This window comes from Aspergillus niger, assembly GCF_000002855.4.
Source record: "Aspergillus niger supercontig An02".
Classification (NCBI taxonomy): Eukaryota; Fungi; Ascomycota; class Eurotiomycetes; order Eurotiales; family Aspergillaceae; genus Aspergillus; species Aspergillus niger.
In genome coordinates this window covers 2,209,956-2,232,571 of record NT_166519.1, presented here as the reverse complement: position 1 = coordinate 2,232,571, position 22,616 = coordinate 2,209,956, and the positions used below count along the sequence as shown (strand labels likewise).

At 49.6% G+C, this 22,616-nt stretch overlaps 9 protein-coding genes across 9 annotated transcripts; 2 read left to right on the top strand and 7 right to left on the bottom strand.

Annotated features, from left to right (window-relative positions):
• Positions 1–1,829: 1,829 nt before the first annotated feature.
• Positions 1,830–3,305, bottom strand: An02g08990 (uncharacterized protein; the record flags this gene model as incomplete). Its single annotated transcript, XM_059746480.1, has 3 exons — positions 1,830–2,206; positions 2,262–2,862; positions 2,925–3,305. The coding sequence occupies 3 exons, from the start codon at positions 3,303–3,305 to the stop codon at positions 1,830–1,832; spliced, it is 1,359 nt and encodes a 452-aa protein (XP_059603440.1).
• Positions 3,306–4,131: 826 nt separating this feature from the next.
• Positions 4,132–5,560, bottom strand: An02g08980 (uncharacterized protein; the record flags this gene model as incomplete). The annotated part of the gene is made up of 2 exons (XM_059746479.1): positions 4,132–5,279; positions 5,317–5,560. The coding sequence occupies 2 exons, from the start codon at positions 5,558–5,560 to the stop codon at positions 4,132–4,134; spliced, it is 1,392 nt and encodes a 463-aa protein (XP_059603439.1).
• Positions 5,561–6,077: 517 nt separating this feature from the next.
• Positions 6,078–8,326, top strand: An02g08970 (uncharacterized protein; the record flags this gene model as incomplete). Its single annotated transcript, XM_001399995.3, has 4 exons — positions 6,078–7,079; positions 7,137–7,508; positions 7,557–7,782; positions 7,986–8,326. 4 exons carry the CDS (start codon positions 6,078–6,080, stop codon positions 8,324–8,326), a joined length of 1,941 nt encoding a protein of 646 aa, XP_001400032.3.
• A 721-nt stretch (positions 8,327–9,047) lies between these two features.
• Positions 9,048–9,300, bottom strand: An02g08960 (uncharacterized protein; the record flags this gene model as incomplete). The annotated part of the gene is made up of 3 exons (XM_059746478.1): positions 9,048–9,137; positions 9,215–9,238; positions 9,268–9,300. 3 exons carry the CDS (start codon positions 9,298–9,300, stop codon positions 9,048–9,050), a joined length of 147 nt encoding a protein of 48 aa, XP_059603438.1.
• Positions 9,301–10,059: 759 nt separating this feature from the next.
• On the bottom strand, positions 10,060–11,517 carry An02g08950 (uncharacterized protein; the record flags this gene model as incomplete). Its single annotated transcript, XM_059746477.1, has 5 exons — positions 10,060–10,662; positions 10,714–10,776; positions 10,849–11,017; positions 11,076–11,211; positions 11,499–11,517. 5 exons carry the CDS (start codon positions 11,515–11,517, stop codon positions 10,060–10,062), a joined length of 990 nt encoding a protein of 329 aa, XP_059603437.1.
• An 840-nt stretch (positions 11,518–12,357) lies between these two features.
• Positions 12,358–15,820, bottom strand: An02g08940 (uncharacterized protein; the record flags this gene model as incomplete). The annotated part of the gene is made up of 5 exons (XM_059746476.1): positions 12,358–12,731; positions 12,791–15,344; positions 15,407–15,518; positions 15,566–15,696; positions 15,764–15,820. 5 exons carry the CDS (start codon positions 15,818–15,820, stop codon positions 12,358–12,360), a joined length of 3,228 nt encoding a protein of 1,075 aa, XP_059603436.1.
• A 702-nt stretch (positions 15,821–16,522) lies between these two features.
• Positions 16,523–17,119, top strand: An02g08930 (uncharacterized protein; the record flags this gene model as incomplete). The annotated part of the gene is made up of 1 exon (XM_001399991.1): positions 16,523–17,119. One exon carries the CDS (start codon positions 16,523–16,525, stop codon positions 17,117–17,119), a length of 597 nt encoding a protein of 198 aa, XP_001400028.1.
• Positions 17,120–17,298: 179 nt separating this feature from the next.
• On the bottom strand, positions 17,299–19,242 carry An02g08920 (uncharacterized protein; the record flags this gene model as incomplete). Its single annotated transcript, XM_001399990.3, has 6 exons — positions 17,299–17,394; positions 17,448–18,085; positions 18,139–18,729; positions 18,812–19,020; positions 19,089–19,155; positions 19,218–19,242. 6 exons carry the CDS (start codon positions 19,240–19,242, stop codon positions 17,299–17,301), a joined length of 1,626 nt encoding a protein of 541 aa, XP_001400027.1.
• A 1,929-nt stretch (positions 19,243–21,171) lies between these two features.
• An02g08910 (uncharacterized protein) lies at positions 21,172–22,550 on the bottom strand (the record flags this gene model as incomplete). Its single annotated transcript, XM_001399989.3, has 4 exons — positions 21,172–21,550; positions 21,608–22,246; positions 22,304–22,348; positions 22,411–22,550. The coding sequence occupies 4 exons, from the start codon at positions 22,548–22,550 to the stop codon at positions 21,172–21,174; spliced, it is 1,203 nt and encodes a 400-aa protein (XP_001400026.3).
• Between the last annotated feature and the right edge of the window lie 66 nt (positions 22,551–22,616).

The window sequence follows — 22,616 nt, the reverse complement described above, 5'->3', positions numbered from 1 at the left end:
CGACTAAAATAGATCAAAGTGGAAAGGAAAAAAGCCACCGCATCAATAATCCCAGGAGGTCCGTGACATTTTCGGCATCATCCCGAACGGACTGGGCTGGGCACTACTAGAATACCGTGTACAACTATCGATAAAATCCAAGGCAAGTAGTAGGTAAGCTGTCTCGGTTAGCCGTGAGCTAGGCGCTACTATTGCTGGTCCGTTTGCGTTGATTATTGTTCAGTATATTCACTTATTTAAGCAGTGAGGAAATCAGTTGTTGTCTTTCAAGAAGAGGAGAAAAAAAAATCACACCATACTATCTTACTATGCCCTTCTATGAATCATTCATTGGGATAACCAAAGATCAAATAATCACCCATGTCCCTGAGCGCAGAGAAAATGACAATGATGATCTAGTATGAATGCAAAGCACCACACCACTTCTTCGAGACAGGTACATTAGTCTCATGTTCCTTTTCCTCGTTGGCCTAAGAAAGAGGGACATACTCGGGCATGGATGATGGATGGGAGGGGGGGGACTAGTAGCGATGCCTTTGGCATTCATACATGATGCATGCATGTTGTAATTGGCTCAAAACAAGCGGTAAAGGAGAGGGACAACTGGCTGCTGGAAAGTCAGCCGGTTGGGCGGTTGGATGTATCGAGAAACACCCTACGACTACGTACGGGGCCGGCCAGCCATCCAGCCAGCCAGCAACTTGTTTCACTACTACTGCTAATATTCATTGTTGTTGCTTGCGGAGTAACTTCGTGCGACTAAAGCAAGATTTCTGCCCACATGTGAAGTGCTGGTGGCTACTGATAAAAGTTGGTTATATTGCTTAATGTAGGTGGATGAAATGTGCAGCGGGAAATGGGCTGATAAGCAGCAGTAGCAGCAGCAGGTGAGGGGGACCTACTGTAAATTTTTCTTTCCATCAATACTTACACATAGTATCATCCCTCGTGGCTCCATCACAATCCAGATTTATGTACATTGAAACAGTGATACATAAAACCCCATTGTCAACTATTCAATATTCCCTAATCCACTACTAAGGGGCAAAAGAGGGGGGAACGTGGCCTTCCATTCCATTCTTCCAAGATTCTAGTGACCTGACCCAGTTATCGTTATCAAGATTGGGAAATGAGCGATAGTGGATATTGAATGATGATGCTGCATTGCCCACTATTGTATGGTAACAGTAATACCATTGCATACGGCTAGTCCACGTCGAGCAGAATACAAAGTGGGGCCAGATTATTCAACGATCGGCGCCCGTTGCAGACCCCATTGGTCAATGCGTGGCTACTTTTGGCTGTCTGATTGGCTTGGGTGGCTGCACCCCGCAGTCTCGTCGATTTTCTGGCAAAGCAAAGCAAAGCTCGTCGTCCAGCACAGCTGAGATACTATTTATGTGCCATGACGCTGTGCGAGGTACTTTATTGTCCACTAGAGAGATACTTGGTTGCTGGTGATTCGAGTGGAATCTACGTCCGTATACTACACAGCGGTCTAAGCTCCTGCGGGTTGCAGCCTTGCCCGGAAAGGGCGGCTAGACGGCAGAACTTCCAGAAGGGGACCGGTTGGAGGACATGATGAAGTATCTGAGATGGATGTTGCCACCCGGTCTGCCCACAACTTGCCCGGTCCGCGCTTCAACCATGGGTCGCGTGATGTTTGAGGTAGGCTAAGTGATGTTTTCATTCAGTCTCAGAGGACAAGTGGCCGAAAGACATGGAATTATTAAAAGTAGATCCTGGGGTTAAAGACGAACAAAAGGTATCAAAATGACGTTAAGTTAAAAAGCAATTGCGCCTCTCCAAAAGCGATAAGAGTGTCCTGCTCATGTACCTGGGTAGGGTTCAATTTTCGGTCCTGCCGGTGTCGCTTTCTGGTCCGACCTAGGCCAGATTGAAAGGATGGACTTGGATCGTTTTGGCCTGGTAGAAATATCCTCCTTAGGTTCATTTTCCTTATCTTTTGAATCATTCGTAGTTGTGGCGGCCTCTCGTGCTTGTTGTACCTCCTTTACCCCTTGGCGGATTTCCGCCGCAGAAGCTCCACGGGGCGCCGTGGTCGTCAACGTCTCAGTATTGCGGATCTTCCCTTCAGGTGACTCGTCATTCAATCTACCAATCTCCTCTTCGGTGACAAGACGCTCATTTTCGAGGCGGACCTCGCGGCCCCGTTTATGGCAATACCAGAGAACAAACAAAAGAACTAGTGAACATTAGTGACTCCAATTTCCTCCTAGTCGTATCGGGGCGCAACGTACTAAACAATGCCATTGACCAGAGTACATTCATACCCAACACTGCGGGGAATCTAGCCCGTAAGAATGCCATGATGGACCGTAACATCCCTACAAGCGCTGCCGGCTTCCCTACTAGTTCTTTCAAGCTGGGAACCTTAAGTCCCATCTTGTTGGCGGCGGCGGCAGCCTTGCCTACATTGTCCACATTGATGCCACTTTTACTGGCCTTCTCAGTGGCAGCAGCGAGAACTTCAGGGGCCAGTGTCTCAGTCCATTTTTCAGGAAGCTTCTCGATCAGACCCTGGAGGAACTTCGGGAGTTGTGAATAAGTGCTTTGCAGTTGTTTGTTGCCGTTCTTGAGGAGCATCTCAAGATCATGATACGCAGTCGGAACACCGTTGACCAGGTCCTTGAAGATCAACGTGAATTTACGAAGGAGTTCCCGTGTTTCGTCACTTATCGAGAATACGCGGTTGTTTTCAGCCGCCAAATTGAGGCGCTCGAGGATTTCCGTCATATCTTCTGCTTCTTGTCTCGCTTCATCGTCTTCTTTAGCTTCAGAGGGCTGTGCATCGTTTGAAGCACTTGGTGCGGGAGCTGCTTCACTCGCGCCTTCGCTGCCCTAGTTATCAAAGAACAGTTAGCTATGTGTGCAGACACCTACAACGGCGGTATCGTAGCTACCTTCTTATCCACCGTACTCTTCCTCCGAATCCAGCTCCATGGCCTCTTCTTCTGCGTAGAACCCTCGGCCTTAGAGCCTTGAGAAACACTCTGAGAGCGCTCTGTCTTCTCTCTAGCCTTCCGTTCTTCCTCCCCTAGCTCCTTTCCAAACTCCTCTGCCGGTGACACTGCTGATTGGGTAGTATCGATTGTATCTGTGGGTACGGGAGAAACGGGCGATAGATGGGTGTCAAGTTCGGTGGTAGGCGAGACCGGCCCTTGATTCGCCGGATCAGAGGTAATATCTCGTAGGAATGCCTCATCTTCTGTTGTCAAGACGGGTTCATGCGGTTGACGTTGGGACGGGCGTCTCCAATTCTTCCACTGGGTGAATTGCTGCATGGCGAACTATCCCGCTCCGCGCTTAGTAGTCGATAATGCTTTATAAAGCCTATATGTGTCCTCTTATATTTAGTGAAGTTCGACAAAGTAAGCTATGCGGATAAAGGAGCCGTTCCTTCACTTTGCGATATGGCTGCCTGAACAAAGGACGGTGAACATACCCCAGATATATAGTGGTTTCGAGACCCACCGGTTCCGGTGCACGATCAATATAAGTGAAATATACACGCTGGGAGCTGTTCAACGTAGGGATTTCTGCTCTTTCTGCAATTCATGGCCACTCTGAGCTCGAGAGCCGTTGAAATACAGCTCACCGAGCGAGTCAAGCGATGATATCACCGCAGAAGATAGGTCACATGTGAAGGCACCCCGCTGGTGCCACAGTTTGCACCGCCACGATCTGTCTGTATCGGGAAGAGATCGGCTGCACCGCCGATCATTGGTCGGTTCCTGTTCGTTAAGGCATCTACAAGTGCTCGGGTCTAGTTCAGATCATTGCTTATTGCAACTCTTCTCTTCGAAAGTACTGCAGATCTACAAGTGCAGACGTCATTTTCCATGAATTCTTCTATTAGGTATGCAGGTGTGGAGGGTTTGAAGTGTGCTTGTTCGGACTACTATTATGGCTGAGTTAGCTCATTTCCTACTAACTTGTGAGAAGGTGCTATGTTGAATACGCTGATCGTATTCTGACACTCTCCAATTAACTAACATAGTCAGAAAATACATTAGAGTATATTAGTGAGCGACTGAGGATGTTAAGCTCTACAAAATACCTTGTGTCAGCCATATGCAGATTCCACATTTGGAACCTACCTAATGCCAGCTACGACTCTTGGATATTAGTCCACTCCTTCACTTTCTGAAAGTCCATCACCCTATACTCCCCTCCGAACCTATTTTGGGTATCGTCCCAATCTCGGTTCACAGCCTGCTCAGGTCTCCAACGAACGGCAGCTGCAATCCTCGAGTCCATCCTCCCTTCAAGCCGGTCAGCAATAAATCCACCGATCGAGGGAATATGGGCGAATCCACGACCGGACGCCCCAACTGCAAGAAGCAAGGATGGATGTTCAGGATGATAATCGATGAGAAAATTTCGGTCGACCGTATCAGCGCACCAACAGATCCGTGCGAATGAGAAAGGTCTGTCCGCCAACTGAGGCATCGTTGCTCTCAGGAGACCGCGGATTCGCTCGGCCGACTCAACGGGGATCTGATGACGTGCAAAGGGAACGCTTCGTCGTTCGCCATCTGGGCCGACAATCCAGTTGCAGTATCCTGGATGTTCGTCACATATCTTGAGTTCGTGCTTTTCTTCATCCGGTTCAATGAAGAATCCCTGATCGGCGTTGAAAAGGACAGGTAGGTTACGATATGCCTTGGCTTCCTCGGGTGACATGCGAATATGGGCCAGGGTCCAGGCAGTTGGCCGAAGTTGTTTCTTGAAATCGAGGAACTGGTCCGCATTTGCACCGGCGGCTAGAATGACCTTGGAAGCAAAGTGTTGCTTTCCATCTGCTGTTTCGGCCCCGACAATATCCCGGGGTTCAGTCTTGGACGAAAATAGTAAACGGACAACTTTTCCTTCGGGGTCGCCTCCGATGAAGGTGACTCCAAGCCTTTTGGCTTCGGTGATGGCTGATACGAGGGCATTCCGGGCATGCACCCACCCAGCACCTGTCTTCTTCCAATATCCTTTCCAGCCTGGCAGGGGACCCGTCAGAATACCCGAGGGAAATGCCTTCCGGAAGTCCTCCGGGTCGTTTAGCTCCACTACGTCGCCTCCGCGGTCGCGCCGTCCAATATGCTTGAGGCCGCCCGGGGAGAAAGCTGAAGTGATGTTCCCAACATTGTGGAAATGTGGCTTGAACACCGGGTCGTGCTGAAAGCCCCTAGTAAGTGCGGCAAAAAACGTCTTGTTCACGAAGTTGGGGTCGTCCTCGGCGGGAGGGTCCGCTTCGCTTCGGTTAGCTACATCCCAGGTACACCTTGGGTATTCCACACTCACTGAAGGAGACTATCTTGTTCACGTCATTGCCCGCCGAAATGGCGGAGGGCTGATGATACGCATCTAAGACAGTGACATTGGTATAACCCCGTCGGGCCAGATGAAGGGCAGTGGACGCTCCCCAGGTGCCTGCTCCGATGATAAGGATGGGCGCTTGAAGCATGGGTACGTCTATCGGGGAAGCGGAGTTAATGCGAATGAAAATGGAGAGTGATGGATGCTCTGAAGACTGATCGGCGCGCATTGTGTGGCCACGGAGGATTTCGGTTTGCTAATGCAATGATGCAGATGGGAGGGGAAGGCCAAGCTTATCAAGTTGCCATCGACGGCTAATCTCATATCAACCCTGGCCACAAGGCAATGGAAGGTCGAGGCGTAAGCAAATCACATTGGGAGTTGATAGCGACATGGTACAATGGTGTGAGTCCAGCATAAGCGTCGCGATGTTTAGCAGCCGGTTAGCGTCCGACTAAGCTCCATCCTCCAACTTTACTGCTTCGCTTGGACCTGCCGCCCCTCTTGCCTGCCCTCTACTTTTGCCTCCACACTTTGATAATTATCCCGATAGCGATATCGCTATAAACCTGGGGTAACATTGGCTAATATCATCCGAAGCTTATCGAACCCCAGATTGTCATAGTCGCAAACCGTTGCAATGCCTCTAATGCCTTCCCCTCCTCCTATAAAGAGAGAGGCAGCCGTCGGGATGGAGACCTCTCAATCAACAGAGCTTCAAGTCTTTCTCTGGTGCTGTCCTGACCATGCCTATCTTCAAAGACAGGGACCTTGACGTCCCCGGCACTGAGCTTCTGATCGATCTTCAACACGACCAGAACGTTCCCCATGGCAGCTCCGATATTATCCTGTTGCCCCCTCCCACGGCCTGTGAGGGCGATCCTCTCAATTGGTCCGATTTCAAGAAATACTGGCATCTTCTCCTTGTCTCTGCATATGCCTGTATCTTTTCATTTGCCGAGAACAACACCGGAGATGCTTACTCGACAATCGTGGACATGACTGGGTCCACCATGACCATCATGAACGGTGGTGGAGCATTGAACTATCTCATGCTGGGTCTGGTGAATATCTTCTGGATTCCAGCGGCCATGAAGATTGGTCGTCGCTTTTGTTTCCTCGCAACCTTACTCCTTTGCATTGGCTCCTCCATCTGGATGGGCGCTTTTCATACTGCGGGTGAATGGTATGGATGCAATATCGTCAATGGTCTCGGTACCTCCGCCTACGAAGCTGTTATTCAGCTCGCAGTATTTGACCTCTTCTTTGACCATCAGCGCGGTCGCATGCTGGGTTTCTACATCTTTGCTCAGCAGCTAGGTTCTATCATTGGTCTGGTCTCAGGTGGATATATTGCTGACGGACCGGGCTGGCGCTGGGCTCAGTGGGTGGTCTCCATTGGAGAAGCGGTGTTGATCATTATCTTCTTCTTCACGTATGAGGAGACATTGTTTCCCCGGTTTCTCTTCAACCCTTCGCAGAGCTTGCCTACGGCCGAGACCAAGGCAAAGAGCCCGATTGATGCGACCGAAACCGCTTCTCTAGACAAGAAGGATCCCGCCACAATCGATAATGCGAGTGTGAACGAGGGATCAGCCAGTGATACAATTCCAGCGCCGTCTGAATTCCCCAAACGGACGTTCAAAGAGAAATTGCGACTCTGGGTATATTACCCGCAAGATAAAACCACATATTGGTCTTACTTCATGCGACCATTCTTCCTGCTGGCTTTCCCTAACATCATTATTGTACTGTCACCTATCCCAAAGATAAGGCTTTGCAACAATTACTAATACATTGTCTAGGCTGGTATTATCTTCGCCTTTGGCTGCACCTCTGGCATCGTTACCAATAAGACCATCTCCGAGATTCTTACTGGCGCGCCGTACAACTTCACTGACGGCCAGACCGGCCTTGCCTATCTGTCTGCTCTGGTTGGCAGCATCATTGGCTACCTTACTAGTGTGATGGGTGATAAGATTGTCATCTACCTCGCTCGTCGCAATGACGGTGTTAAGGAGCCTGAGATGCGTCTCTGGGCTCTGACGCCTTGCTTCATCTATTCGGCGGTGGGATATGAGCTTTATGGCTGGGGTGCCCAGGAAGGTGCCCACTGGATGACAATCACTGTGGGAATTGGAGCGATGATTGCTCAGCAGGTAGCTGCAACATCAACAGTATGTTAGTTGGCCCTTTTGACAGATCAAAACTAACAGTTCCAACAGGCAACCGCCTATGCCATGGAATGTTTCCCCGGTGTTGGGGGTGAGATTGTCGTGATTCTCGCCATCTGCAGCTCCATCATCAACTTCATCATCTCCGAGACCACACAACCGTTCTACGAAGCCACCGGCCCCGGCTGGCTCTTCCTCTTCTACGGGATCTGCGTGATCATCTCACTAGCAGCCGGAATGGCTGTCTACATCTGGGGCAAGAAATGGCGGAGGAAATGTGCCCCGAGATACTACAAGTTCCTGCAGGAGCGAGGAGGAAACACCATCTAAACCATCACAATATATACCAAGCTAAGACCAACACGAAATATCATGGCTTGCTTGCCTGCTTGCCTGCTTGCTATTATCACCAAAATGAACCAACGTCATTATCTACATATTACTAGTAATACTACAATCTGCCTCCAACAACCCCTCCAGCCTCTCCACCCACTCATCCCTCCAACTCTCCACCCCTTCCACAACCACCTCCTTCCTCACCTTCACCACCCTCAAAGCCAACCCAATCCTCTCCATCGCCACCACCTCATCACACCGCACCTCCTTCCTCGGACAACACACCTCCACCTTCCTCAGCCCCTTCAACTCCGCAATCCTCGCGCACAGCTGCATCCACGCCAACCGTTCCCTCGTTGCAGGCGCTCTCCCCGCCCAAACCATCTGTCTTGGCTGAAGCCGCACACACCGCACATGGTCACGTGCGTAATCGGACATCCTGCCTAGCAGACTCAGCAGAAACAACTCCGCAAGATCATGCGTGAAGATCACCCTGTCGTATAGCACTGGAAGGGCTTCTAGGTAGATTTGCTTGCTTGTATAAAGCAGGGAGATGGCAATTGAGCCCGCGGGGACACGGGTGTAAGTGTATCTATATTCAATTCGATCTTGATCATCATGTCCTTTGCCACCTGGAGATAATGAGGATGAGGATGTAATAAGGAAGAGTTTACTGCGCGAGGCAGTTACTATGATGGGGGGTAGGGAGAAGACGTGCGCGTAGATCAGGAGACGGAGTTCGACTGGAAGGGAGAGGAGTTGGAATGGTGCGTTTTGGGTTTGTGTTGTTATTGTTGTTGATGTTGTTGATGCCAGATGGGTTATGTATTGAAGGAATTTGGAAAGTGGTTTCATTATTTGGGAGGGGGGGAAGGGGATCTACGGTTCTACAGTAGGAAAGGGGCGGGTAAACAAAGTAGTGAGTGAGAGGGAGGGAGTGAGTGAGTGAGTGGAGGTATCCATTTGTGAGGCCTCACGCGTTACCTGTTTGGGTAATGTGCTGCGGGTCGCTTTGTGAATAGTCAGAAGTATGCAACAACTGAATAGTAGTGAGGGTTGGTGATTATGATCATTCAGATGTTGTGTATGCAAGATTCTGCTAGATAAACGCTTTATGTTTTGGGCCTTTGTTACTTGGTTGGAGACTGTTGTGCTGCCTGGTCAGCCCTCCTTCGGGGAATTGTTGTATTGGTCAATCAGCTCCATTCAGTTTTCTAGACTTTGAGGTTCATTGACACAAGATAAGTTATTTTGAATGTAGTCGTAAGTATTATTCTGCTGCTTATAACTTGTTAACTGCGCAATAGCATTGTGTGGTCACCTTCTAGTAAGAGAAAGAATAGTTGTAGTCTTTTCAATTGATGGGGACTTACTATGTTGAGATCTTCTACAGCTAGCTAGTAATTACTATGACACGTACTACTACACATGTGGTGGAGTGGTAGCGGAGTTTTGTCATCGCTCTAATAAGGTTAGTTAAGCCAAAAGCCGCCCGTATAAGAATCTACACATATGATACTATGTATTAGTAGTACTCAGTCGTATACATCCACTTGATGAACATGGTTTTAGGATGAAGATGATACTATAATATAATATATTTTGGCTGTTGCCACTCACAATTTTAGAGAGAGGAATCCAGATACGATAGTGTTCGGCTATGTGCTCGTCATCCCCCTGCGTGGATGCTATACATCTGATTCTGTGCGTGCGCTACGAAGACTGGTTTCCCAATTTGGACATCTTGGCCGTCATTGTCTCTATCGACTGATAGTTTCATGATCTACTGTCAATAGTGAGTCAAGCCAGGTATGAAATGCCTGCCCTAGCAATAGTGATAATATTACAGCCTATCAACGCATAACATAACCATGACATGACTGATTAGATACAAGAACCGCTGGACAAGATACATGACAATAGAAATATGAGACTGGAAATACCAGCACAGCATGCATGTACACACAGAATAGTCACGCTCACGCCAGCAGCAACAACATAGGACAGTCTTAAGGTAGTGACAGTGTTAAAATGCACAGTATTGACACCGATATCAATATCACAGGTAGCACATAACAGGAGAAAATGACAATTAGAAGACAAGACATATGAAAGGAAAGGTGAATGATAGAATAGACCGAAACAAAGCACTCCCCTTCATAACTTCTTCTACATGACCAGCTCACTAATGCCTGAATTCCAGGACCGCACCAATTCTTTAGGTAGACTTTCTCTTCTTGTATGTCCGCTTTGGTTTTTCGGCAGGCTCAGGCTCAGCTTCACCCTCATCGTCAGCAACGGGGGCTTGCTTCTTCTTTGCCGCGGGTCTGCCCCTTTTGGGACGAGTAGTGGCGGGCTCCTCAGCAGCAGGAGCAGCAGCAGCAGCTTTGCCCCGCTTACCCTTAGTGGCGGCCGCCTTCTTGTTCGTTTCGACCAGAGGAGCATCGGACTCGTCATCCTCGACAGGTGCTTGCTTGGAGGCAGCACTGTTCTTTCTGGGCTTCTTAGTCTTGGGCGTGTCTTTAGCTTCATCAGCTTCAGCTTCGGCTCCAGCTTTGGTACGCTTCTTGGTCTGGGGAGCGGCCTTCTTGGTCTTAGGCGTCTCTTTAGTAACCTCTTCTTCAGCCTCAGACTCGGCTTCTTTCTTAGGCTCCGCACGAGCGCGCTTCTTGGTCTGGGGAGTGGCCTTTTTAGCCTTAGGCTTTTCCTTGGTGTCTCCTTCCTCAGCTTCAGAGCCGGATTCCTCCTTGGGCTCAGCGCGAGCGCGTTTCTTACTCTGAGGAGTGGCCTTCTTTGGAGTGGACTCCTCTGGGGTTTCGTCCTGGGCAGATTAGCATCGATAGAGCTAGATTCTTGGAGCGGAAGAACATACCTTGTCCTTCTTGGTCACACGCTTCCGAAATCCCGTCTTTCCAGGCCGATTTAATTCGACATCCTGAGACAAAAGTCAGACTTCTTACAGACAGAAAAGTTGAAATTAAGTATGAAACTGATTCTAAAAACTTACCCCCTTCCAATCTTCATCATCAACATGGCCCTGCAACAATGCTCTGCGAACCTTCTCCTGCAAATCTTCAGGGAGTTCGTCATAGCCATCCAAGGCTGACCAGTCTCTCTCGCCTTCTTCACCGACCGTTTCAATCATATTAGCAATGATCTTGGGGGTGACACAGCCCCTGTATAAGGCATTAGCAGGGCGCTTCTTTCGTCCGAATTTTCATCTCCTAGACTTACCAGTGACGCCAGAAGTAGCTCTGAAACCGTTCGGTATCAACCCAGGAGCCATGACGCAACTCGCCCTTGAGGATCTTGATGCCCTGGTCTTTACATTCTTTGTTTTTGCAACCGGCGCGGCCGGTTGAGGCTTGCTCTGTGTAGATGGTTAGATTTGAGCAAGATGTGTAGATTCGGTCGAAAATATCATGCAAATAAAAACAGCATGCTTGGGGCAAGCCGAACAAAATTCGTTCAAGATTTGGCTCAATATGACAGTTGGCAGTCACCGCTGGACAACAAACGCATCCCCATCCCAGTCAAGCAAGTTGACAACAACGCCATGGGAAAAGCAAACAGTGAAACCAACGTCCAAAAGCGAGACGGCGAGAAACTCATCTTGAAAGAAGGCAAGCAGAACCGTGAGCGAAAAGAATAACTTACCCAGACGATAGGCACCCATATTTTAACAGCAACACGGGCAGCACAGAGGATGGTGATACTGCGTGCGGGTAACTTAAACTTGCGTGCTGAGAGGGAACCAAGATTTATGGGTGCGATCGCGCCCGGGTTCGAAGGGTGTATTTGTAACCTTGGGACTCCACCGACCCAACGAGAAAGAAGCAACACGGAAACGATGGAAATGAAGAGAAGGGGAAGATGGAAAAGAAATGGGGTCAAATAAAGAAGAGCGAGGGGAGAAAGAAGAGGGAGGGAGGACAAGACAGAGCGAAAGATGAGCGAAGGCCTGGCGCTGCTGCCAACGGAACACGCCAAAGACCAATGCCGCAGTGCTGCTTTTGCTTTCTGTTTCTACTGCCACTCCTTCTGCTCGTCTTCCACAGTGTATTTTCTGTCCGATTGTTGCTAAGCTGCTATTCAAGAATCTCATAATAATTATATCTTCAGGTCTAATGAATTTATATTTCTTTGCTCAGTTGATGCCGTCATACTCGTTTAAGCGCCTGATTTGTGGATAAATAGCTATAGTTCAGTCCTACTTAGCGGAGTTCCAGTCCAGGATACTGTTCTACTGCATCAGCAACCATTCAGAGATACTACTCATTATCAAAACTTCAAACAATTATAAAGCAGTGCATATTTGTAGCATAGATCCGAGTGACTCTCACCCAACTATTACAACGTCTCTCACTTATCCACTGCCCAAAATTCCATTCCGCAAGATAAGCCAATGTATCGTAGATATCATTAACAAAAGTGGATGGTCTCTTATGATCAATCAATAACAAGATCAGGGTCTGATAATTATTTGCAACAGATCCATCCAACATCAAGATTATTGTTAGACAGTCGCGGCTACTTCCAAAACCTCAAGCTCCGTGATATACTTTCGTAGCATAACCACGGCCCCAAGGCTAAGACGCGAGACAAAGGCTGAGGCCCTGCGCTCCTCTCCAGTGCTAGAATTATCGTGATGATCTATCATCGCCAATGCCGCATCGATAGCGCGACGGAGCAGTAGGGGCCTGTCGCAATCAATTGACCTTACGCGACTGGGCAGATAATTCCAGGTCACAATGTCCTCCATGCCGCTCACTGGGTGATCGAGGGCATATTTGATATATCTGCGTGTAGTCAAGAACGTCCTTTCGGTGTACTTGTTTGACTCGACTTGCCGGTCGCCCTCCGCGGCAAGGGCTTCATAACCGGCCTCATCTGGTAAACATCAGCCTTTGATACCGGAGTTATACACATTGCCCATAATGCTGACTTACTATAGAAAGGGGCTTTCACCAAGACCAGCCCCATAATCGAGACTAAGACCTGTAGAACAGTGGACTTGGTTGCTGACCATGTTTCCTCCGGGTTTTGAGTGGGCCATGTCCCTAAAATGCTCAGGCAGATTTTACCATCTTCATAGAGGTTCGGATTGATCCTTCCTTGACCACTAATCCACGAGTGAAAGAATGCTTCGGGAGGCTTTTTAGGAAAGTCCCCAGGCAAGTGCAGGTCTAGCACAATCGGTGCATATTCGTACGGGGTCCCCTCTGGCCCAATGAACAAAACCCTGAGAAGGTCCATCCTTGATTCCCATGCTCGCACAAAGATTCCGGGAGGAAGAGATTCACTGAGTATGTCAAGTTCCTTCTGAATACACCTGGTGCGTAAGACCGAGCCCCTGGCCTCGTGTTTCGAGATGAAATGGTGATCGGAGGGAGGGATGCCTTCCAATATGAGGAACTCTGGAGGTAAAGTCATTTCCTCGCTCTGCTCAGCTACATCATCCGAATTCTCTCTCATTTCAAGGCGAGAGTCACCATTCCCCGTGTCAATGTCTGCCTCCGTGAAACAATCGGCCTCTGTAGATTCGGGAACAATATAGTCATTTGCAGTATTAGTGTCTGGGATTTCGTCAGGCTCGTCTGTCTCCCACTCATCCTCGTCGCCAATTGAACTCCCTTCTTCATCCTCGTATGTCGTGTTCATTGACATGGTCGATAAATCACCTGGAGCTGGGATCCCGGCTGAGCTGGAAAATCCTACGTTAATGACCATCATAATCTTTTCAAATGGGACGCGGATGTCGCGACAAGCACCCGTAGCAGCCAACCGAACAGTGATATCTCCATTGGTCTCAATCGCAATAATCTGTCCGACGAAATCTGCAGTGGGCTTTTTATTGAGCTTACGCTGGTAGTGGTAACTATGTCTTGGAGGAAGAGGGGTAGTGTCAATTGTAGTCGTACTTTTGAACCATTCCGCGTCCAACATCGAAATACTCATAGCGTCGAGGTATGCATGTACCTGCGAAAGTGACAACGACGACGTGTAGCTATAGGTGCAAGGACCGGCGACATTATATGTATTTAATTTTCCTTTCATCAAAGCCGATTCATGGATGGTGTCTGGGGCGAGAAGAACGATGTCACCATGTAATCTCTCCAGACAAGGAAACACGTCAAGCTCATATAGAGATACTTGGCTGACTGTATCACTCAGCTCGCCCAGAGAGGAGTAGGGGTAGGCTAGGATTTGCCCACCATGCAAAAGTACGACATCGGGATCTTTATACCACTGAACGGTAGCTATTTGCTCCCGGATGTCAACAGCCTGGACGATACCCACAATTCTCGCTCGGATTGTTGATCTCCCGTGTCTCCTATGCTTAGGCAGCTGTTTGATATATGCAGGTATGCGTTCTGATGCGGGCAGATCGATGATCTCAATCCCATCCTTTAGGACGACAATACTCCCAGGCCAAATGTTTTCATCAATTCCGGTACTCACACAAAGAGACTTAATATCTTCGGTTGTGACACTCCCGTCCGACCACTTGACAGTCAGTGCCGTCTTTTTTGATGTGATTTGGAAGATGTTCATATCGTAACCAAAGGTCTCTCCGAGAGGAATATGTTGGTAAAGATATTTCTGAAAAGCACTTTTCGGATCTCGAAAACGTACCATCTCACCGATGTGAAGACAAACATCAGATTTTACTGTTCCCTCAGTTGGGAGGTTTCCAAAATCGCATTTCACGGCATCGCGTTCCAAGACAGGTGCTCTGAGAGTTTCTATTTTATCCGAGATCTCAAGTGTTCCAAGGCCGAACACATTCGTACAGAGCCATTCAACTTTATACTCCGTAGCTGGCGTGGACAGGACCTGGCCATGGCCAAAAGAACAGATATCTTCCTTTGGGACTACACCCCCGTTTATCCCGCGCATATTTTTGTATTTCGTACACACATACTGACCCGGAATCACGAAGTCATGCTCCAGGTATTGTAAATTGGCATCGACAATTCTACACGGCTGGCCCGTAGGCATCCATATAAGTTCTTTGTCATCGAAGATGCAAGGAACCTCCAGAGCATTGGGATCGACAAGCGAGACCGGCACGTTGGAAACGCGCAGAATAGCATCACGATCAACTTGCCGGATGACTCCCAGTTTCTGGCGATAAATAATCAAGTCATCTTCTCTGAACTGCTGGTGGTGCATGAGCTCAGATAAAGGTACATTATGCAGTGGCAGAGGACGAGAGGATCCGGCCTCGGGTCTTGTGCGGCTGCGAGGCATGAGCCGTTCGTTGAACTCGACGGAGCCATATTCGCCTAAAGAGTCGTCATAGTTACGATACGCAATTGGCTCGAGGGTGCATGTAGCAGATGCATTGATGACCGTGCCATATAATGTGTCGTCCGAATTCCTTTTGACATGACTACCGAAGTCGATGTACCTGTCAAGTAGTTCAAGGTCGTCCTCATGAATGAGAGAATATCCTTGCGAAAACCAGTCAAACTCAACAAAAACATATCCTTTGCGCGGCTATACAGGAGAAAGGGAGTTTAGTGAACATTATTTCTGGCTAATGGGACCTGATCACTTACCACACCGGTTTGTAAGAAATCGGTCAGAACGTCTTGTGGCACCGAGGTATAGGATACCACCAAGTAATCTTCTGGCGGCCCAGATGGATTCACCTGGGATTGCCATGTCAGTCTATTTGAGTCATCGTTCTTGGATTTATCGGTCGTAGGAAAACGTACATCAAGATATGTTCTCTAGCCGTGTATGTTAGCGAAGCGAGATTCACTAATGCTATCAACGGGAGCCATACTACAACAATACCTGTTAAAGATGGATTTGATTTCAAGCAACAAGTGTCATCGAGATCAAACTAGTAATCATTAGGATGTCCAGGCTGATAATGATGTCGGCACAGCTCACACCGGGTCATTGCTCACCTTGAAAGTACGTGAGGTCCCCGTATTCGGGGCGTTGGGGACGCCACTCGTATCCATGTTGGCGGGGTAAGAAGTAGGGAGTGAGATATGATGGGAAAACACGCAGCACTAGGCGAGCTTTGAAGGCACGCACTCATACAGACAAATATACGGTGAGTATCAACTGGAGCACACGATATTGGCCAGAGGAAAGAAAAAGGACATCTGAGGGGGAGGTGGGAGATCCCGGAGGATGATAACAGTAGGAAAAAGCACAGCCAGTGCCTGTCATGTGCCACGGCCTGATGCAGAGGCCGATTGATTCATGATTACTTCAACTTTGTACAATATTAGACCATCCGAGAGGCTAACAACCACTTGAATGTAGTTTTCAAGACCTCGGAGCGATATAGTCTCCTTATGACTAAGTTTGGCGAGCCAGCAGGCTACTCCTCACTTCCCCAAGTTGTATACATCTGAGTTCCCGACTGGGGAAGTAATCGGCGTTATGCTGATGGAACCTGCCGACTGCGATCCAATCCCGGCCAATCGATCGATAAGAGCAACCCCAACGGCGCGTCTCACCGCCCAGTTTTCAGGCCGCTAATCTTCAGCTAAACTACTACTGGCTCCTCATTCTGCACCTACTTATACAAACCTACAGACGCTCTCACACCAGCCACTACTTTGAAATAAAACCAAGCCCAACAACCTCGCATAGGAGAGTGCAGTCAATCTACTCTCACACACTTCAAACCGACTTAAACACCTCTTATCAAAATGTCCGAACCCGGCCCCGAATCAATCCCTACCAGCGCAGACCCGCGCAGCAAACGTCCCACCAAACGCCGCGCCGTGACAGCGCACGATGAACACGCAACACAAATCGAGTCTCTCTTCCGCGATCCCACAAAAGAAATCAAACTTCCGGACCCCTCCAAGCAACGGACCTCGACATCGCTTCCCCCGCCGCCAGAGATTGTCGCCAACGTCCAGGGTTCCTCTGCTGGTGCGGGGTCGGGAGAATTCCATGTCTACAAGGCGAGTCGGCGGAGGGAGTACGAGCGCCAGCGGCTGATGCAGAGCGAGGTCGACAAGGAGAAGGAGGATAAGGAGTGGGAGCAGAAGCGGGAGGAAGCGCGGAGGAAGGATGAAGAGAAGACGGAGAAGAATCGGAAGAAGAGGGAGAAGCGGAATGCCAAAAAGGGGAAGAAGGGTGGCAGTGGTGCGACGAATGGCGGGGATAAGATGGCTGTTGATGAGACGGGGAAGAAGGTGGTAGGTGGTGCCGATGGGGATAAGAAGGATGTAATTGAGGACGGGGATGGTCCTGAGGAGGTTACTGAGGTGCCAGGGGTGATTATCCATGATGACTGAATAGGGAAGACGGACATATATACGGGCTGCTGGGGAAACGGGCATACGAAGAAGGCTAAAGATTGTACGATATGAAGATACCCATTGTAATTTTTGGTCTAGGATATTCATACAAGAAGTCCAAATGGTAATCGTGCAGCATTATGTACGCGGTTTTATTTCGGTTCGTCTTAATTGATTTAATCATCTCCACCACCGACACCGAGACCGGCACCGGCCTGCTGAGCAGACTTGCCACTGCAGATATCGTCGACACGGAGGAGCAAGCATGCGGACTAGAAATACAGTCAGTTTGAGTGGAAACAGGGCAGGATATGCTTGTGCTCACCTCGACAGCGGTCTTGATGCTCTGAAGCTTGACCGCCTCAGGCTCCCAGACGCCGTACTCCTTCATGTCCACCAAGGCACCGGAGTCACCGTCCAGACCCCACGTGGTATGGCCCTCAACGTGCTTGGCCCTCATGCGGGTGAGGACACGGATAGGACTGGCACCGGCGTTCTGTGCCAACGTTCTCGGGATGACCTCCATGGCATCGGCAACAGCCTTGTACGGCCATTGCTGGACACCCTCAATAGACTTGGCCAACTGGCTCAATCTGACAGACACAGCCATCTCAATGGCACCACCACCGGGGGAAAGACGGGGGTGGAAGATGACATTCCGGGCAACGGCCATAGCGTCCTGAAGGTTCCGCTCGATCTCGTTGATGATGTCCTTGGACGGGCCGCGGAGAAGGATAGTGCAAGCCTTGGGGTTCTGGCACTTTCTGAGGAAGGTGAAGTACTCGTCGCCAATCTTCTCGATCTCGAAAAGTCCGCACTGAGTTCCAATGTCGGACTCCTGGAGGTCGTCGACACGGTTCACAATGGTCGCACCCGTGGCTCTGGCGATACGGTTGTTGTCCGTCTTTCTCACACGGCGGAGGGCTGTGATGTTGGCCTTCACCAGGTAGTGCTGGGCAAGGTCTATGGAGTGGTCAGAAAGGCGAATGCCTGCGAGGCAGCAAATGATTTCATACCTGAAACACCCTTCTCCGTGATGACAACGTCAGGCTTGAGGGCGATGATAGCATCACACATGGCCTTAACCTGTTCCTCCTCAATCTGCAGGATACGGTTCCAGTCATCCTCCTTGGTGATTTCGATGTTCGTCTGCGATTCACCCTTCTTGTATTCCAACGGGCAGTCGAGAAGCAGAACGCGGGGGTTCTCTATCCTCCTCCGCATCTTGGGGTGGGTGATGTCCTTGTTGACCATGACACCGTCGATAACCTCACTGTCCTCGATCTGACCACCGGGGATCTTCTCAACACGAGCGTACCGCTTGATGTCGACCTCCCGCTTTCCACCGCCAGCATCGAAAGACACGGTCCGGACAGCCTTCAGGGCGAGGCCGCACATGAGCTCCGACCACCGGGAAACGAACTTCGTGCCGATGGACGACTGAATGAGGGTGTACATAGCCTTGTCGTCATCAATATCCACGGGTATCGAAACTTCCTCCACAATGGCAAGGGCGTCGGCCAGAGCACGCTTGAAAGCCGAGATGATGACCACGGGGTGAATGTTGCGTTCGAGCTGGGGTAGGGCCTGAGCGAGCATCTCACCAGCTAATACCAGTTAGCGAGTTCATTCATCACAGAAGAAATTTCAAGCCCAGCGTGCAAAAAGCACGAATCACCCAGCACATACCCAAAATAATAACAGTCGTTGTTCCATCACCAACCTCCTCGTCCTGGGTCCGACTCAACTCGATCATGCTCTTCGCAGCGGGGTGCGACACCTCGATTTCTCTCAGGATAGCGTGTCCATCGTTCGTCAAAACAATACCGCCCATGGGGTCGAGAAGCATCTTCAGCATAGCCTTAGGTCCCAGACATGACCGGATAATATCCGCGACACTGTATTGACAGGCCCCGTGTTAGAAGTGCCGGGAGCGGGGAAGAGTGGGAGGGGATCAATCACGTACGTCTTCGCAGCAGCGATATTAGACAGCTGGGCTTTACGACCAACCTGTCTCTCACCAGCATTGGTGTCTAAAGAACAATGTTAGCAATCAGAAGCCAAGCCCCGGAAAGTTCCCCTCGATTGGACATACTCATCACCACCACCGGTGCTTGCATGATGGCGGTGGTTCGTTGACTTGCGTCGGAGAAGGAAGAGAGAGAATCAAACGGTCCCTAGGAAAAGATGGAGTAAACTCCGGAGCCGATCGACAAGCGGTCAGAGATAGGGGCCTTTTTCTCGTGGAGGGGAACTGGAGTTGTTTTGTTGCCCGCCGTCCCCATCAAATTTCCAGCGCACCTCGAAGTGGGATTGCGGACAAGAAGAGCTCACCGCCACCATTCTTCTTTAGGTCTAGTGCTATCCTTTTCCCCCTGATCTATCTACGGAGCATCATCGCATGCCATGGAATCGAATAGTTCGCACCCTTTCTTGCTTTAGGTCTTGGAGGGTAATAAATATTAATCACAAGCAACAGCTCATCTTGCACAGATGCTTCATAACGCCCGCCATCCAGGTATGCCCTTTGCCCCGTATCGCCAAACTCCTAAAGAAACAAACCCAAACTTTTCCCCCATTTCCCCAAATGTTCGTATGAATTCAACGACACGAACCCAACGTTGAAGAGCAAATCACTTCTTCAGGAGCTTACTCAGCTTCTGAACACTCTTGCGTACCCGAAAACGCACATGAGCCCGCATATGCGTAATAAGAGACAAATTTCTCTTCCGAGGCTTTGAAGAGACCTTTCTGCCCTCCTGCTTCTGGTCTCTGCTACCATGTGAACCAGTCTCGGACAGACGGAATCCAAACTCATTAACCCCCAGTCCATGCAGACTGCATACACGTGTGCTTCCAATCGAGTAAGCGTTGAAACTATCTTCACCCGAAGTTGCATGATCGAAGTGCCAGGTTCTCCGATCATGGCGCTGTCTGTTGCCAGTCCACTGCCGTGGAACTAAACGCCAGGTAGTATCGTCTGGATCGCCGTCAAGATGTACCGACTGGCGCCATTCGTGGACTTCATTCATTTCTTGGTCTGCTGAAAGCCGCGCCATCATGTTCTTGAACCACGTTTGCGCGTAGGGATTTGGGTGTACAGGTCTGGGGGAAAGCGCGGAATCCGGGTCCCGGTCGTGCAGTAGTTTGCGTATTCGTTCTAGCTGTAGTTGACGCATGTTGTGTTGGAGATGCAGTGGTAGTTGTGCTAGGGCGACTTCGTCGAGTTCGTAGAGTACTTCCTCTTCGTCGTCCATGGAGTGTCTGCGCTCTTGTGGTTCCCATACATGATTGCTCGTCCAGGTTTCTGAGCTGCTTCGCCAGAAACAGCTGGCTTCTTGTGGACTTTGCTGAATTATGGTAGCCATGGGTCTAGTTATTTGCTGACGTGGTGAGAGCACGCGCTGGTGATGGGGTTTTGATCGGGGAAATGAGAGGCTGAGCAGCTGGTGAGATGGGGCCAAAAATATATGGACGTGATAGATGAATTCAGGAAGGCAGTCATAGGCGACCGAGCTGATGAAACCTTGAGTCATCCAGCAAAGTTGAGACGAATGTAGCTCCTATTGATGTCAATTCAGTTATTGGAAGCGGATCATTTCTATGTCACCTTTACTGCTAAACGGGTCATTCCATCCAGTAGCTTTTTAAAGAACAGCTGCAATTGGTCAGCTGGACTTGGGGTACGAGCATATTTGTTTTTGCCAGGACTGGTAATGGAATAAGGGAAACACCGTATGCACCTTGAACGCGTTGCTGGTGCAGGGTCATTTACTGGCACGCTCCGTAAATAGGCCCGTGCCATCACATGGGTCAGAGCCTCTTTTTGAAGCCTTGCACTCCATAGGAGCATTGACTATGTCGGAGGGTTGATCCAAAGACTCATCACATGTACAAAAAAAGACGGTGAGGGGAAGAGAGATTTTTATGGATTATAGAGTTGTGAGCGTCTATCCGGTGCGCGCACAATGATCAACGTGCAGGTATCGTACAGCAATATTAAAGTAAGTAGAATAAGTACCCCAAACTTTCCCAGGCGCACATGACCCTTAGAATTCCCGGCTTTCGCCGATGTCACAAACGTCAAACGCCCCGACCTCTGGAAACCCATACTTAGTGAGTGCTTCCTTTAATTTCTTGGGCGGTTCAAGGACATCTTCATCTGTCAAAACCCAAGTTCCCCAGTGAATAGCCATGGCTCTCTTGCAGTTGGTATCCCGGAAAATTTGTACTGCATCATCAGGGTCTGCATGCATAGGGCTCATGAACCATCTGGGTGAGTAGGCGCCAATCGGGATCAACCCGAGGTCGAAAGGCCCCCGGAATCGACCAATTTGTTTAAATGCGGGACATGAGGGGAAAGTGTACTCCGGAGCATGGTCATCGGCGCCAGCAGGAAGCTCTGGCACATGCCGATATCCTGTGTCTCTGTATGACGTTCTTGGTTAGATTACTTGAAGGCATCTCTTCGGAGATTATACATACCCTGCAAACCACAACTTCCGACCTCCAGCTTCGATGCCCCACGACGCCCACAGGGTCTTTGATCGATCAAATACACCTCGATTGCTTGTATGCTGCGAAGGCAAGCAGCTGATGCGAGTCGTGATATCAGATCGATTTGAATTCTGGCCTTCGCCGGCAGCACCGGCCTCCGTGACTGGTTCATGCGAGGGTGAAAGAACAATGTCTCGCTCTTCCCACCAATCCAGTTCAGTCATTTTGTCAATCCCGATGCTGCTGAACCATGCTTTATTGCCCAGGGGTGCAAAGAAGTGGCAATTGGGATGGAGCCGCGAGATTTCCTTGACGGTTGGATGAGAAAGATGATCGTAATGGTTGTGGGATATTACAACCGCATCAATGGATGGGATGTCCTCGATGCGGCATGGCATCTCAGTGTAGCGCTTTGGGCCCATGAATGAGAAGGGAGAGCAACGGTCCTCAAATACGGGGTCGAACAGTACTCGTAGGCCATTGGGGAATTCGACGTAGTAACAAGCATGGCCAAGCCATGTCGCCCGTAGACTAGAGGTTTCTCGGTCTGGCAGAAACTTGGGCTGCTGAACAGGTACAGTAGGAGGCGTGACATCCGGGAATTTGATTTTCCCCGTTATGATTCCTCTTCAAAGTGCAGTGTCAGGCTTGCATAGTAAAAGCAAGGAAAGTCTTGCAACTTACCCCCACATGTGAAGAGCGTCACCCACTGACGGCGATTTCCATGAGCTTCAGAGGTGCGTTAGTAACACGATACTATAAAGTCTTCTGATAGCTACAGAGTGGCATACTCCCAGGGGTTTTGAAAGCCATTCTTGAGATGGTGGGCTTTCTCCTTGACATCCTCAGGTCCCTCGGAAGCCGGGGAGAGGACAACGGCCAGAGAGTAAAGGGCCGCCGACGTTGAAGCAGCGGAAGTAGCTTTGACCATGTTGCATCTCTGTGGGGATGACAATCTAGGTGCAGGAGCACTGTGCTGTCGGAAACAAAAGAAGCC